This window comes from Oryza glaberrima, chromosome 12, assembly GCF_000147395.1.
Source record: "Oryza glaberrima chromosome 12, OglaRS2, whole genome shotgun sequence".
NCBI classification, from domain to species: domain Eukaryota; kingdom Viridiplantae; phylum Streptophyta; class Magnoliopsida; order Poales; family Poaceae; genus Oryza; species Oryza glaberrima.
This window is the reverse complement of record NC_068337.1, coordinates 24,974,688-24,989,834: the sequence shown is the minus strand read 5'-3', so window position 1 is coordinate 24,989,834 and position 15,147 is coordinate 24,974,688. Positions and strand designations below refer to the sequence as shown.

At 38.4% G+C, this 15,147-nt stretch overlaps 1 protein-coding gene across 2 annotated transcripts; it reads left to right on the top strand.

Annotated features, from left to right (window-relative positions):
- Nucleotides 1–555: 555 nt before the first annotated feature.
- LOC127758221 (sodium/hydrogen exchanger 8) lies at nucleotides 556–14,041 on the top strand. 2 transcript variants are annotated; one of them, XM_052283846.1, is made up of 23 exons: nucleotides 556–1,639; nucleotides 1,738–1,788; nucleotides 1,878–1,969; nucleotides 2,107–2,184; nucleotides 2,264–2,421; nucleotides 3,102–3,203; nucleotides 3,293–3,410; nucleotides 4,260–4,312; nucleotides 4,390–4,455; nucleotides 5,963–6,007; nucleotides 6,164–6,219; nucleotides 6,502–6,686; nucleotides 6,787–6,837; nucleotides 6,908–7,015; nucleotides 8,341–8,575; nucleotides 9,161–9,463; nucleotides 9,983–10,080; nucleotides 10,765–10,896; nucleotides 11,002–11,220; nucleotides 11,328–11,534; nucleotides 12,636–12,894; nucleotides 13,041–13,345; nucleotides 13,430–14,041. In XM_052283846.1, exons 1-23 carry the CDS (start codon nucleotides 1,489–1,491, stop codon nucleotides 13,802–13,804), a joined length of 3,447 nt encoding a protein of 1,148 aa, XP_052139806.1. In that variant the 5' UTR covers nucleotides 556–1,488; the 3' UTR covers nucleotides 13,805–14,041. The 2 variants fall into 2 exon arrangements, with proteins under 2 accessions (XP_052139806.1, XP_052139807.1); XM_052283847.1 differs by lacking the exon at nucleotides 5,963–6,007 and having other exon boundaries at nucleotides 557–1,639.
- Nucleotides 14,042–15,147: the final 1,106 nt, after the last annotated feature.

Genomic DNA, 15,147 nt, shown 5'->3' with positions numbered 1-15,147 from the left:
GGTTGTATTTTGTATTGGCAAAATGCCTGCAGACGATGTTGTACGAGTATCTAGCATCAGCACATAGTACATGGCAATAATTTGCCTACAGATACAGATGCCGATCTGATTCCTTTTCTAGTCTACTAGCGGCTCAAATAATCTTCATGTATTTGTCTATACTTCCTTAGTCAGATGAGATTAGATCAGAGATCAAGCGAGTAGAGTACATGGGTACTAAAAGTGCAGTTTACTTTTCTTTAAGATGCACTCGATAACTCAATGATAAAAGATATGTAATTTTAACTCCAAGTTCCCTGTTCAATCTTTAAATGCTCACAAATTTTTTTAGAAAAATGTTTGGAAGGATGTCTTTCCCTCTAAATCTCGATTTTCAGTTTACCTTTTCTTTTTCTAGTAGACTATAGATTTGTACTTCCTCTGTCCCAAAATATAAACATTTTTACCATAGTGATAAGTTAAATATTTTTTAACTTTGACTATTAATAGTAAAAAATAAAAAAGATCAATAATGTGAAAATGATATTATTGGGATTCATCATTAAACAAACTATCATAATATATACAACTCTTTTTATTTAGAACATCTTACTTTTATAAATACTGTTGGTCAAAGTAACATCTTAAAGGTCGTGTTAGAGTAAAAAAATGCTTGTATTTTACTAGGATGGAGGGAATAATTCTTTTTACTCTTTATCAAATGAAACTCTGCACATTCTTGTCCAGATTGTTTCAAAAGAAGAGGAATGAGATTGAGATCTGATGTTACAAAGGATCTTAATTTTACACACAACACTGCAAGGCATTATGGCAATACCTAGGTTTGTTTGACACCACGGAATGAGTCTATACACAGGGTTCATAGCCAAAAAAAAAGCCCAAAAGTAAAGTCATGGATGCTAAGTGCAGTTTACTTGTGAACCTGAAGAGGAAAATCTATTCTCCGTTGTTACAAAAGAATCTTAATTCTACGCACAGCACCATGTAAAAACATGTAAATTCAGGCTATCTGGCCATGCAATGAATTTATCTGTTCTGACCCAACAGAAGGCGGTTCTGCGTTTGAAGTGGAATTTTTCATGGCACATGTAATGAAACAAGTCATTAGCATAGTGACTTTTTTTTGCCGAAAGGTTCGGTCGAATTGGGTGTAAAATCGAATGAAAAAAAAGCAGCTGCTAACTACAGTGTGCTGTCGCATCGGTACCGAACTAGCATAGTGACTTATTGAGTAGTAGTAATTTGAAAAATAAGTCTAGGATATTTTAAAGAAATTTAGCATGTTGAAAATAAATGAGAGGATGGTTGTAGCTGCTGTGCACCCATAGAGGATCCAATCCAAAGAAAAGAGAAAAAGGGGTGACAAAACAACAAGTCAAAACAAAAGGAAAGGGAGCTCAAGTGAGGAGGCTGCTGCATCTTCTTCTTCCTCCCTTTGCCTTGGATTTTCCACTTGCACTTGCACTTCCTCCTCCTCATCAGTAATCCATGGACAATCCCGAGGCGGAGCCTGATGACGCGGTGCTCTTCGTGGGGGTCTCCCTCGTCCTCGGCATCGCCTCCCGCCACCTCCTCCGGGGCACCCGCGTCCCCTACACCGTCGCCCTCCTCGTCCTCGGCGTCGCCCTCGGATCGCTCGGTCTGTCTATTTCTCTCTCCCCCTCCTCTCCTACCACCTTGCCTTCTCCTCGATCTCCCTCACCCTAACTCTTTTTCTTATCTTCAACATTCCTTCAGAATTTGGCACAAAACATGGCCTGGGCAAACTCGGAGCCGGCATTCGTATCTGTAACTACTTCTTCTATTCAATTACTTATATTACTCACTTTTTTATTGTACATATGCTAATTAATTATTACTCCTAAATTTAATTTCAGGGGCTAACATTAATCCTGATCTTCTTCTGGCTGTTTTTCTACCCGCTCTTCTTTTTGAAAGTTCCTTTTCCATGGAAATACACCAAATCAAGGTACTATATTTCTTTCTCTTTCTTCATGTGTGATGCCACGCGATTATTTTCTGTTCACTGCAAATTTTCTGTTTAAAAATCATTTCAGATGCATATATGGCTACTCATTGTTTTGTACTAAAATGCTTATTTTCCAGAAATGTATGGCACAAATGGTGTTACTTGCTGGACCTGGTGTGCTAATATCAACCTTTTTCCTAGGCTCTGCTCTAAAGGTATGTAACATATACATGACTAGTTTTCTTTTTTTATTTTTTTAACATGTCCTGATGCTATCTAGTTCATGTGTCGCAGCTCACTTTTCCATACAACTGGAACTGGAAAACATCATTGTTGCTTGGTGGATTGCTTAGTGCAACTGACCCCGTTGCTGTTGTTGCACTGCTAAAAGAACTTGGCGCAAGTAAAAAGCTTAGTACCATAATTGAGGGAGAATCCTTAATGAATGATGGGTAAGATAATATGCCTCTCTACTGGTTCATTCTTTGATCCCATACAAGACAATCTTTCCTTGCTGCGCCTCTGCCTCTTCTACCCTGTCACCTGGAAAAAGGGACAATATGAACCATGCAAAAGTTGGATTTCTCTGGTCAATACTCAGAGAAAATTTCTACACTAAAACTAGTATCATTTATCGAGCCTTAACATTGAACAAATTTTTTTAGTATGAGATTCATCCCATGTGTTTGAACTTCATTTTCCTGTTTGTATTTTTCAATTTCAAAGTTTCTGAAAGATACAGTTCATAACATCTTTGCTCATCCTGCAGTGAGAGATTCTATCACATAACGCTAAAATTGTTATTCCCCCCAAATAAGAAGACCATGGTCTGATTTGTTTATGGAGACCTGGAAACATAAGTTACTATAGATTTTATGGCCATATTAATATTGTTTTTCCCTTTATTTCTTGATGGAAGTTAAAATCAGGAATCATGTATTTAGTTAACTATTATAACATGACCCGACTTTCTTTATCTGCAGTTGTAAGGCACTCTTGATTAATGCTGTATCTGTCATTGTATACATCAGCTACATGGCAGGATAATGTGGTGCTTAAAAAGAGCACTAAAACGTAATATGATTATGTGATATTGCCTGCTGCTCACCCTTAATTACTGCATATTATACAGGACTGCTATTGTTGTGTATCAGTTATTCTATAGGATGGTGCTTGGAAGAACTTTCGATGCAGGATCAATAATAAAATTCTTGTCAGAAGTTTCACTTGGAGCGTATGTGGAATATTCTTTGAATCTCAAGACTGGATAATGATGTTATAGTGCTTTTAAGTACTAATTCTTTTTGTATATTCCTTTACCAGTGTTGCTCTGGGCCTTGCTTTTGGAATTGCATCAGTACTGTGGCTGGGCTTTATTTTTAATGATACAATCATAGAGATCGCGCTTACTCTTGCTGTCAGCTACATTGCTTTCTTCACTGTAAGATAACTAATACATCCAACCTTCTCCACCTGTTCTTTTCTTCAGAAGGGCATTTCTGGTTAAGTTACTTGAGCTACGCTGCAGCAAACAGAATAAGTTGTGGTTCATCCTATAATTACAATTCATGATGGCCTTTTTTTTTGTTTTGCAATTTTGCTAGAGATGTCATTTTACTGCTAAGCAGTGGTAGTTGCTACATGCACATATAGCTTGAATATCTATGATATATTTAAAGATGCATAATCGGTCAGGGATTCATGGTTTCTTGAAATGTGCATATGCAATTACAGAGCGGCAAATGATTTGATCAAATATTATTATTATTGAGGGTTACTACTGATGGCATCTCTGATTTATAGTTCTAATAATTTGGGCTATGATGGGTGAAACTTTGGATAGGTGAATGGATCTGTGAAGAAATTATTTGAACATAGGTTGTAAAATGAGCATATGCTAAGAAATGTAAGGGTACATGTCTGTACATTATAATGTGCCTATAAATGGATCAGTCATCATTTTTACTAGCCCAATCATTTGTCTTCTTCCCATATTTTTGCAACTACTGACTGCATACCCTTTAGTATCATCTTTCAGTTCCATATAATATGTCAAACATGTATATTTTTCTGTGAGCATTTGCACATATAACATTAACATATCAGTACCCCTGATTATTGTTAGCTTGTTTGATCACCTGTGCAAGTATCCATCATGGACTGGTTTTTCTGATACCTTCTGCAATAGGAATTCGTCTGTGTTTTGGATAAAATTATGCCAATTAATAATAAGTGTTTATTTCCCTCTATTTTCTTGGAGTCTTCTCATTTACTAATGTGGTTATATCAGGCACAAGATGCACTGGAGGTCTCTGGTGTTTTGACCGTCATGACACTGGGAATGTTAGTAAAACATTTGTTGGCGACCTATTCTGTGTATCCCTTAAATACCATCAAATATTGACACGTCATATGTCCAGGTTCTATGCCGCTTTTGCAAAAACTGCTTTTAAGGGTGACAGTCAGCAAAGCTTGCATCATTTCTGGTATGTCAATCAATATGTGTCACTTTAACAAATATTAAATTATCAAGTCATGATCAATCTTAACATTCCATCAGTTCTGTAAAGCTGTTTGATGTTCATGCTTCCTACATTTACATTAAATTCTTGTGCTCTTGTAGAGCTACTATGCTGCATTGTTGATTTTGTTGGATTCAGTAGCCAGTCATTTCACTTGCATGCCATTATTGTTTTTCTCAGTGGTGGATCTATAAATGTTTTAGAGCCTGGGCAAGTAAAAATAGATGATGATAAAATAACATAAAATAAAATTCATTCAACTCTATATACCATTTACACAAGCAAGAGTGCAAGTTCTGAATTAGGAGAGGAAAACCAGTAGAAGGGATTATCAATGAATGATAGTATACTTGTACATTGTTGATAGACTAGACATATATACAGAGTAGTGACATGTGCTACCCATAATTCCTTTGTAGCTGCTCTGTTTCCTTTTGCTAGTTGTGTATTTTGGTTGGCTAATCTAGGAGGCTAATGAGTAACTAAATACAAACTTTAACGCTGCATGCTGCTGCTGTTTTTTCTGGTTGCACCAAAACAATGTTAGTAAGAAATCTGCAGCAAAATGAGATGTAAATCCAATTTATAAGTGGAAGACCAACAAGAAAGCAGATTAGAAAATCCCTCGAGTGGCATGCAACTTAATTCACTGCTCTAAGACCAAATTACACCCCATTATGCAGTCCATTACTCATTTGGCCATAAGATACAACCCAGGATATGTCCTAGTGGCTAATGGATATGTTGCAGTCCTGAACTTTTCTTTTCTTTTCCTTTTGTTTCCTCTTTTTTAGCCCTGTGCTGAACTTCTATGAAACTCCTGTAAAAATCGTCTGCGTTTTCATTAATTAAAGCGGGGGAGATGCTCTCCCTTTCTCCAAAAAAAAAAAAAGATACAACCCATGTGTGTCCCACCATTAGCATCATCACAGATCAACTCATCTTACCAAGATCCTGAAGTTAATACAAAGGATTGGAGCGAAAAATCATAAGATCATTAGGGCTAGAGCAAAGAGGATGAATAAATAGCACAAAGTAAGGTTAGTTTACTCGTTCCAGAGCAGTTTCCATACAAAGAACGCCGGTCAGGGACATACATCAAGGGATATCTCCTGTTTTGCCCCTTTTGATTTATCCATCACTAAGGAAAATTTGGGCTCAAGGCTGACCCTTTGATGTAGTCTTTTTGAAGGTAGTTTGATGTGGTCCTATCTTGATGGGCAATGCCCTGAAGTTTCTCATTTAGCAGGTTTGTTTTGTAGACAGTAACTAACCAAAATTTAAGAAAAGCAAAAACATAGTGCACTGATATTCCTGTCATTAACTGACAAATAATATGGTTATTATTGAGGTACCAAATGTACCTTGTAATCTATTCAGGTAGGAAAGCTATTTCTTCTTTTATTACTTTTCCGAGGCATTCTAATGTAAGCTTCATGTCTATATTTAATTATACTTTTCTTGTATTCAGGGAAATGGTTGCTTATATAGCAAACACACTTATATTTATACTGAGGTATTGTCAAGGTCTTCTACGCTTGCTCTTGAAACATTCTCTGATCTTTCTTTCTTCTTTCTGGCTGAAACCAAACTGCTTGCTTTTATTTGTTGTAATCCTATGATTTATATATAGATACAGTTATAATGTTTCTTACACGTGAATTCCCCACAGTGGGGTTGTTATTGCAGATGGAGTACTAGAAAATAATGTCCATTTCGAGAGGCACGGTATTTATCTCCATGTACCTTTTGAAATTTACCTTTTATGTTTCCAATAAAGAAACCACAAAAGCCTAGTTCAAGTCTGTGGTCAGATGACCAGAGCCTTCCACGACTATTGATAAATGCAGGATAACCAGGAGAATGGCTAGAATGCGCTGCTTCCTTTTAGAGGAGGGAGAGACCGCAGACTTGAAAGATACCTTGCAATTGCTGACATGGACATTCTGGAATAGAACATTGTTTCTGAATTTCTTATTTATGCTTGCATTTTTTTAATTACTGTTTCAGGTGCTTCATGGGGCTTCCTTCTTCTGCTCTATGTATTTGTGCAAATTTCTCGGATATTAGTTGTTGTTATTTTGTATCCATTGTTGCGCCACTTTGGGTATGGTTTGGACTTGAAAGAAGCCACAATTCTTGTTTGGGCGGGACTGCGAGGGGCTGTTGCTCTGTCTCTATCATTATCTGTTAAGGTAAGTTATTATCCTTGTACCAGCCAACCTTTTATTGTTTCATTGTATTTACATTATTATACTATAAATATTTCTGAATCTTCTACCCTTTTTTTACTAGCGTGCTAGTGATGCAGTTCAGACCCATCTGAAACCAGTTGACGGAACAATGGTATGCTGTTTTTTTTATGGAGAAGTTTGAAATGTTTGATTTTACCTTTACTAATGCTACATATTTGCAGTTTGTGTTCTTCACTGGTGGCATCGTGTTTTTGACATTGATTTTTAATGGTTCTACTACACAATTTTTGTTGCATCTACTTGGAATGGACAGATTAGCAGCAACAAAGGTTAGCTTCATGAATTGTTACCTATGATTATTTTTTTCCTGTTGGGATAATTTTTTTGCTTGTCCATAGATTTCTCTGCTTTATAAACTTTCTGATTTCTAGTTGGTACCAATCTGCCATCTCCTTTGTATTAATTAGTGAGTTGGCAAATTTAAGGTTTTACGTGAGATATATTTTAGTCTAGTACCTTTAAGTCCAACACTTTTTAAATATTTAGGGTTCTCAGTTTTGCATTTGTACATAACTATGATCATGTTGCCTATAACGTTGAAAGACATTTTTTTTATCTGGAATGATTGATTTTTCATTATCCTTGACAAGAACTGTAATGACCATCAGCACCAAAGAATCAAAGGTTCTACCTGTGAACATCCTCTCCAAACAAGCATTCTGTTCAACTCTTTTGATTAGCAATTGTAGCCAGTGGCGAACCTAGAACAAAAATTACCGGGTGTTCTATACATACTAATGATCTAACCATTGACTAATTTATTAAGATGGCATAAAAAAGCTAGAGATGAACAATCTATCCGGGGTCATGTGCACCCAGGAACATGCATGTAGGTATGCCCCTGATTGTAGCTTCTCCCTGCTTTTCTTGGCAGTTTCTGATCTTTTAGAGCTTGTAAATGCTTTTCTAATATTTCTCATTTTATATAATATTTTCCTGTGGAGAACTCCCTTACTTTTCTCCTAGAAAAGATGGTTGAACTATGCATAAATTCAAAAGTTAGTCGCAGATCCTTTCTTACTGATTACGGTTGTTTGTAAAGCCTCTTCCATCACCTGCTCCAAAGTCCAAGCTGGATAGGTTTTCTTTGGTGTTGTCATGTTGATTTTTAGGTTGTATATCTCTTATTCCTATATAGTTAGTACCCACTAAGTCATAATTGCTATAAAGCTTGCACCACAGCTCGCCACGTCATCGGCGCATATTAACTGTTAGATCTTGATCGGATGGCCTTCAAACATCGCATGTATCCAGTCTGCTATTGGCAAAAAAAAAAAGGAACGAACCTCTCCCTTGACGCCTCCGCCCAGTGGGCTGTTGGCCCAGCAAGCAACAGAAGAAATTTTTTCCGTTCTTTCTTAGCAGCCAACGGATGAAAGCGGCCCACTTGATAAACACATACTCCACATTATTTTGTCGGAAAAAAAACACGCAACCAATGAGTAAAAAAAGGAAACACACGAAGATTGATCAACAATATTTCTCAGTAAGAATTCTCAAATCCCGCTGCAACGCGCGGGGGTATCCACTAGTGATATAGTAAGTTATTCCCTTCACACTCCAGGTAAAGATTCTAACATTATTGTTATTGCAGCTTCGCATATTGAATTATACAAAATATGAAATGCTAAACAAGGCATTGGAGGCTTTTGGTGATCTTAGGGATGATGAGGAACTTGGTCCTCCTGCTGATTGGGTTACTGTAAAGAAATATATCACATGCTTGAACGACTTGGACGATGAGCCTGTGCATCCTCATGCTGTTTCTGACAGAAATGATCGCATGCATACCATGAACTTAAGGGACATCCGTGTGCGGCTTCTAAATGGTATGTTATCACCTTACATTATAATGTGCTGATGGTGGAATTTGATACAAATATTTCCTGGAGATCGAAATAGAACACATATTAATACACTCCTTTGTTATATTCTTGTCTCCTGTTATCATTTAGCTATTTCAAGTTGGGCTTTAAGTTTGATGTCATGTTTTATGTTCAATATCCCTTTTAGTTACTTTGCTTAGTTGCTCTCTAATTTTTCCCAGTAACATGCTATATGGAAAGCTTAGGTATGTTTACTAAGGATGCATCGTTTACTTTTTACATTGCCTGCTGGTTATTAATCTGTTTGGTGATATACTTGAACCTTGGGCGCTTCCTTTGGTTTAGTGATACGTTTGGTACTTGGCTTTCAATAAGATATATCATCTCTTTTTCTGATGAAACTTTATCAAATTGATGGATTAGAGTTTCTTTGACTTATTTGCTTCCTATCTTTTCATTTTTTACACCCATTTTGTTGCATTCAGTTTTTTATTCCCACATAGTTCAATTAATATTTCTCTCACTGTTCTATATTCTCTAGATAAGCTGCTTACATTACGGAGTTCTATGCTGAATGAATAAAAACAGGTGTCCAAGCTGCTTACTGGGGAATGCTTGAAGAAGGACGAATAACTCAAGCCACTGCAAATATTTTAATGAGATCGGTTGATGAAGCTATGGATCTTGTTCCTACCCAAGAATTATGTGACTGGAAGGGTTTGCGGTCCAATGTCCATTTTCCAAATTACTATAGGTTCCTTCAAATGAGCAGGTTGCCACGAAGGCTTATCACTTACTTCACAGTAGAAAGACTGGAGTCAGGATGTTACATCTGTGCTGCATTTCTCCGTGCTCATAGAATCGCAAGACGGCAGCTACATGACTTTCTTGGTAAAAATTTCATGTTTGTTTGTGCATATTAGCTGCCATTTATTTGGAGGTCTAATTCCAGAAAGAGTAAAAGACAAATCCACCTGAATACATGATATGCATATGAGATATGAGATATATGTGGGTGGAACATATTCTTGGTGTACATTGCTTTAGTTTATAAATGCAATGAAGATGCAATATATATACTCTAGTAAGGGTTATGCTTCCTATAATTCTGTAGGGTTATGCTTCCTACAGAATTTAGTGTCAAACTGGCCAGGTCCTGATGTGTTGGTATAGCTTTTGTTTCTGCAAAACTGCTTTATAGAGTGAAATTTGGATGGCTTAAATGATCTCGCAAGGAGTAAGAATGAACCTGTCAAGTTTACTTTGTTTTGCAAGTTACTACTATGGAAGCCTGGTTGAAGGCATCTTTCTATTAATAATTTGGAATGCACCTTCATTAGTACAGATGACTTGCATGTCATGCTAGTGCTCTTTGAACCTGTTTCCATTCTTATGCACTTCTTTCTTCAGGTGATAGTGAGGTTGCAAGAATTGTTATTGATGAAAGTAATGCTGAGGGAGAGGAGGCTAGAAAATTCTTGGAAGATGTTCGTGTTACATTCCCTCAGGTTCGTGGTTACAGTTTGTTCCCATCATATGATTATTAATGGAGTTTACAGTCATCAGCATAAAATCTTCATACCCAATTCTACTAACAGTTTTCTTTTTCCAAAACATGGACATAATGGCACTATGTCCAGGTTATCATGCCATGTGTCATAAATTATACTTTATAAATTATGAAGTTGTTGTGCTGGGACCTGCCAGTCTAACTTCTTTCCTGAAATAGCTGGTGGAAGGAAAATATAGTACTTCTGTCATAAGCTGGTGAGCTGAACTGCAATGGGACTAGTTTTGGTTTTTACATGTACTTATATGACACCAAAATGCTGAGAAATGGTTTAAGTTTGGATTGGTGTATTTGATGTGGCATATCAATTGTACTGTCTATTGCAAAATTTATGTGAAGATCCTACTCTCCAAACAAACAAAAAATAGTACGTAGGATGTGGCATATCAATTGTACTGTCTATTGCAAAATTTATGTGAAAATCCTACTCTCCAAACAAACAAAAAATAGTACGTAGGAAGTTTCATTAAGAAGATGAAAGGCAACAAAATTCAAACTGTTATTAAAATATTTATTTATGGTTCAAAAGACAAAGTATTTACTTAGTGTTTCATATTTAAGGTGATCTTTATATTAACCAAGAGAAACACCACAACATAAATAAAATGTTCCATGATTTCAGGTGCTTCGTGTGCTGAAGACTCGACAAGTAACATATTCGGTATTGACCCACTTGAGTGAGTATATTCAAAATCTCCAGAAGACTGGGTTGCTGGAAGAAAAGGAAATGGCCCATCTAGATGATGCTTTGCAGGTGGCTGGAATATTTTGCTTGTCTTTTAATTATTACTATGCTGACTTTGTTGTTTCAGTTACAAATCACAATGGAAATACTAATTCTAGTCAATTCACTTGGCAGACAGACTTGAAGAAGTTCAAGAGGAATCCACCATTGGTAAAAATGCCAAGAGTCAGTGATCTTTTGAACACTCATCCGTTAGTTGGTGCACTGCCTGCTGCGATGCGTGATCCTTTATTAAATAGCACAAAAGAAACAGTAAAAGGACATGGCACAATCCTTTATAGAGAGGGCTCAAGGCCAACTGGTATATGGCTTGTTTCGATTGGAGTAGTAAAGGTCTGTTTCTGCTTTAAGACTACCTTATCACATTAGAGTTGAGGCTTACTGTACTTTCCAGTTTGTTCCATGATGAGCATGTACATCTCTATCTCCTTTTTCCACAGTGGACAAGTCAGAGATTAAGCAGCAGGCATTCATTGGATCCAATTTTATCACATGGCAGCACTTTGGGCCTGTTTGAGGTGCTGATTGGAAAACCTTATATCTGTGACATGATTACAGATTCTGTGGTGCACTGCTTCTTCATTGAAGCTGAAAAGATAGAGCAATTGCGTCAATCAGATCCTTCTATTGAGATTTTTCTGTGGCAGGTATCATAAGCTTAACCCAATAAATTATGTGGTTCTTTGGCTTCTTTATTTTATGGTTTTTGGAAATCCGGATATCGTCGTAGAGCCAAACAACACTGCAGGGAAGATGTAGAACATACTGACCGGTACATCAACCAGTGTTCAGGAAAGTGGCCCTTTCTGTCGAACACTTAGGTACTGGTTTTTCTTTAAACCTGCAGTTTAGGTTCTAAAGAATACCCCAATCTGCCTTCCCGGTTTAAGCTGAAAGGCTATCTATGCTTCTCAAATATCACAGCATCTTAGGAAGAAAACATTTTAGCGTTGCAAGAGCTGGATGTCTGAAAACCTCTCAAGATCTTGGAATATACCAAAAAAAACTACACTGTTCTATTTTTCATATGCTTCCTGATTCCTTTTTAACGTATAAAAGTTCATGATTCTTTTAATCAGAAAGGTAGGACCTCTGCCAATTTAGTTACAGGATAGAGTTTAGAGATAGATAAAGTTACAAGGAGGAAAGGGCCTGCCAATAGGAAGAGCTGCTAGAGGCAAGGACTGCCAGAAAGTACCTGCACCATAACATTAATTGCCGAGGGCCCATGCATATTTGCCCAGTTCAACTTTGGGCTTGATTAGTTCGCGAAAAGAAAATTTTTGGGTGTCACATCGGATGTTTGACCGAATGTCGGAAGGGTTTTTTGGACACGAATGAAAAAAATAATTTCATAACTCGCCTGGAAACCGCAAGACAAATCTTTTGAGACTAATTAATCCGTCATTAGCACATGTGGGTTACTGTAGCACTTATGGCTAATCATGGACTAATTAGACTCAAAAGATTTGTCTCACGATTTCCCCCCTAACTGTGCAATTAATTTTTTTTCATTTATCTATATTTAATGCTTCATGCATGTGTCTAAAGATTCGATATAATGTTTTTGGGAAAAAATTTTGGGAAACTAAACGGGGCCTTTATTATCAAAGCACTTCACTTTTTTTTTCTTGATTATTACAGTGAGGAGAAGATAACAAAATCAAACCGACATGTTCTCTTTTAACTAATTAATCAGTGGAACTTGCAAGCTTATATGTTCATATTAATATTCATGGAAATTTCAGGAAAGTGCTCTAGTCGTTGCCAGGCTTTTGCTCCCTATGATGTTTGAGAAAATGGCAACACATGAGCTCAGGGTTCTCATCACTGAAAGATCTACTATGAACATCTACATTAAGGGCGAAGAAATTGAACTTGAGCAGAATTTCATTGGCATCTTACTGGAAGGATTTTTGAAGACCAAGAACCAAACTTTGATCACACCTCCAGGGTTACTGCTACCACCAAATGCCGACTTGAACTTATTTGGTCTCGAGTCATCAGGTTATTAAGCTATCCTCAGACACTCAACATGAGATGCCTGTTCTTTTTCTTTTCCCTCAAAAACACAATGTTGTAGAGTGCTCTGAGTGAGTTCTCTGCCTCTTGCTGTTTTGTCGTCGGGATGACTCTTGCTGTTTTGTTTGCAGCTATAAACCGCATTGACTACTGTTATACAGCACCCAGCTATCAGGTGGAGGCTAGAGCAAGGATTTTGTTCGTTGAGATAGGGAGGCCCGAAATAGAGGCGGATCTGCAAAGGAGTGCGTCATTGATATCTCAAACCCTTGAACTGCCTCGGACACAAAGCAAGGAGCACAGCGGTTTGCTCAGCTGGCCGGAAAGCTTCAGAAAATCCAGGGGAGCTCAGAATGGTGCCAGCTTAACTGAAATCAGAGACCATCCAGCAAGCTTCTCTGCAAGAGCATTGCAGCTGAGCATGTACGGGAGCATGGTACGTAGAATAAGGAAAGCAAAATTATGGTTTTACATACAGTAGTATTTCTGATCAAAGTCAGCTGATGGATTTGGTTTGCAGATCAATGACATGAAGTCCGGTCAGGGTCAGGGTCAGAGGAGGCAGAGGCATCGTCACACGAAAGCAAGCTCTAATAAAGCGCACAGCTCGTCGTACCCAAGAGTGCCTTCGAGGTCGTCCAACACGCAGAGGCCCCTGCTGTCTGTGCAGTCCGAGGGTGCCAACATGACGACGGCAAGGCAGGCTGCTGCTGCTGGTGCTTTTCTGCCGCCGGAGCCGGAGGAGGCAGGACGGCGGCGGCGGCGACAACGCAAGGCAATAGAAGAGGACGAGGACAACTCGAGCGATGAGTCGGCCGGGGAAGAGGTGATTGTCATTGTCGATTCTCCCAGCATGCTCACCTTCCGTCAGCCCTCCAGCGCTGCTGATCGATGATCAACGTCGCAACCCAAGTAATTGTTGGACCAGCCAATGGAAATACTCCTCTTATATTTAATACTAATATTTGCAATGCATTTGCTCATTTCATTCTGTTCTAGCGTATACATATGCATCTTATATTTGCATGCTTGGCTCGTGCGTTTACCTCTAGTACAGTAATAAAGAAGAATCCCTGTTCGTTCCGATGTTGAGCTACATGATTATTTATATAGATATATATTTTTGAGATGATGAGCTGCCTACTTGACTGATTAATTTTGTTTTGCATTTTGCTCATGACTCATGAGCCAATGACACAATAACCACTACACCATGACACTAGATTACCAACAGACATCTGTCGGTAAAGATAAACAATTATTGATAGACTATTTGTTGGCAAAGGCTTTTGGCAAATTATATGTTGGGAATACTATGTAATAAGACATATTATATGTCAGCAATTCTAAATTTTTTTGGGTCAAAATAACTGTCAGCAATTTTAAGACTAGAAACCAATTATATGTCAGGAAAACTTAATGATAATCCATCTGTCAGCAATACTTCGTCCGTCAGAATTCAACGGCTAGGATAGAGCGCGGTGAAAGCTCAGGCAGGAAATAAAAAAAACCGCCGATATTCTGTGCGCCAAAAAAAAACACACCAAAAAAACCCTAGCTAGGTCGCCGCCTCCTCTCCCCGCTTCCACTGCGCGCCGCCACCTCTCCCCCTTCCACGCTCCTCCCCATCCACCGGGCGCCGCCACCTCCTCCTTCGCCAAATCCGCCGCGCGCCGCCACCTCGCTCCCCATCCACCGCGCCCCGCTTCCCCCTCCGCCTCGGCAAAATCCTCCCACCTCCACCACACCTTCCTCCAAGTCGGCGGCGGCGGCGAGTTCAAAGTTCGAAGCTGCAAGGTACGTGGTAGAAACGAAATCATATTTTCCCGCAAGATCATCATGATGATTTTCTATGTGTGCCATGCAGCGCGGTGGTTCCCTGAGCCAGAGAAGGTGTGTTTCGATTTGGGAAGAAGAAGGCCTTGCTGTCCAGTGAGCAGGTACCTCAATTAACTCTCGATCTGATTAGCTGTGTTTCTGAATTCGATGTGATTGCAACATGTACAGCATTTCCTCCCTCTCCTATTAGCTGCGATGGCAATAAGTTAATCCCATGCATTTTTTCCCCTTGGATTGATGTGGTGTAGCTAGCTAGATGTTTTTTTTTTTTGGATATTAGCTTCTTTGGCTAATCTACTCAGTGTACTGGAAAACATCTCCGCAGACATAGCCTGGAAATATGACAAACTAAGTTACATAATAAAATTAAAATAATGCAACATACCAAGTTGTTTCACA

Coding starts and splice junctions, on each gene's coding strand:
- LOC127758221 (XM_052283846.1), top strand. CDS start 1,489: ATGGACAATCCCGAGGCGGAGCCTGATGACGCGGTGCTCTTCGTGGGG. Junction 1,640..1,737: donor CGTCGCCCTCGGATCGCTCG/GTCTGTCTATTT, acceptor ACATTCCTTCAG/AATTTGGCACAAAACATGGC. Junction 13,346..13,429: donor TGAGCATGTACGGGAGCATG/GTACGTAGAATA, acceptor TTTGGTTTGCAG/ATCAATGACATGAAGTCCGG.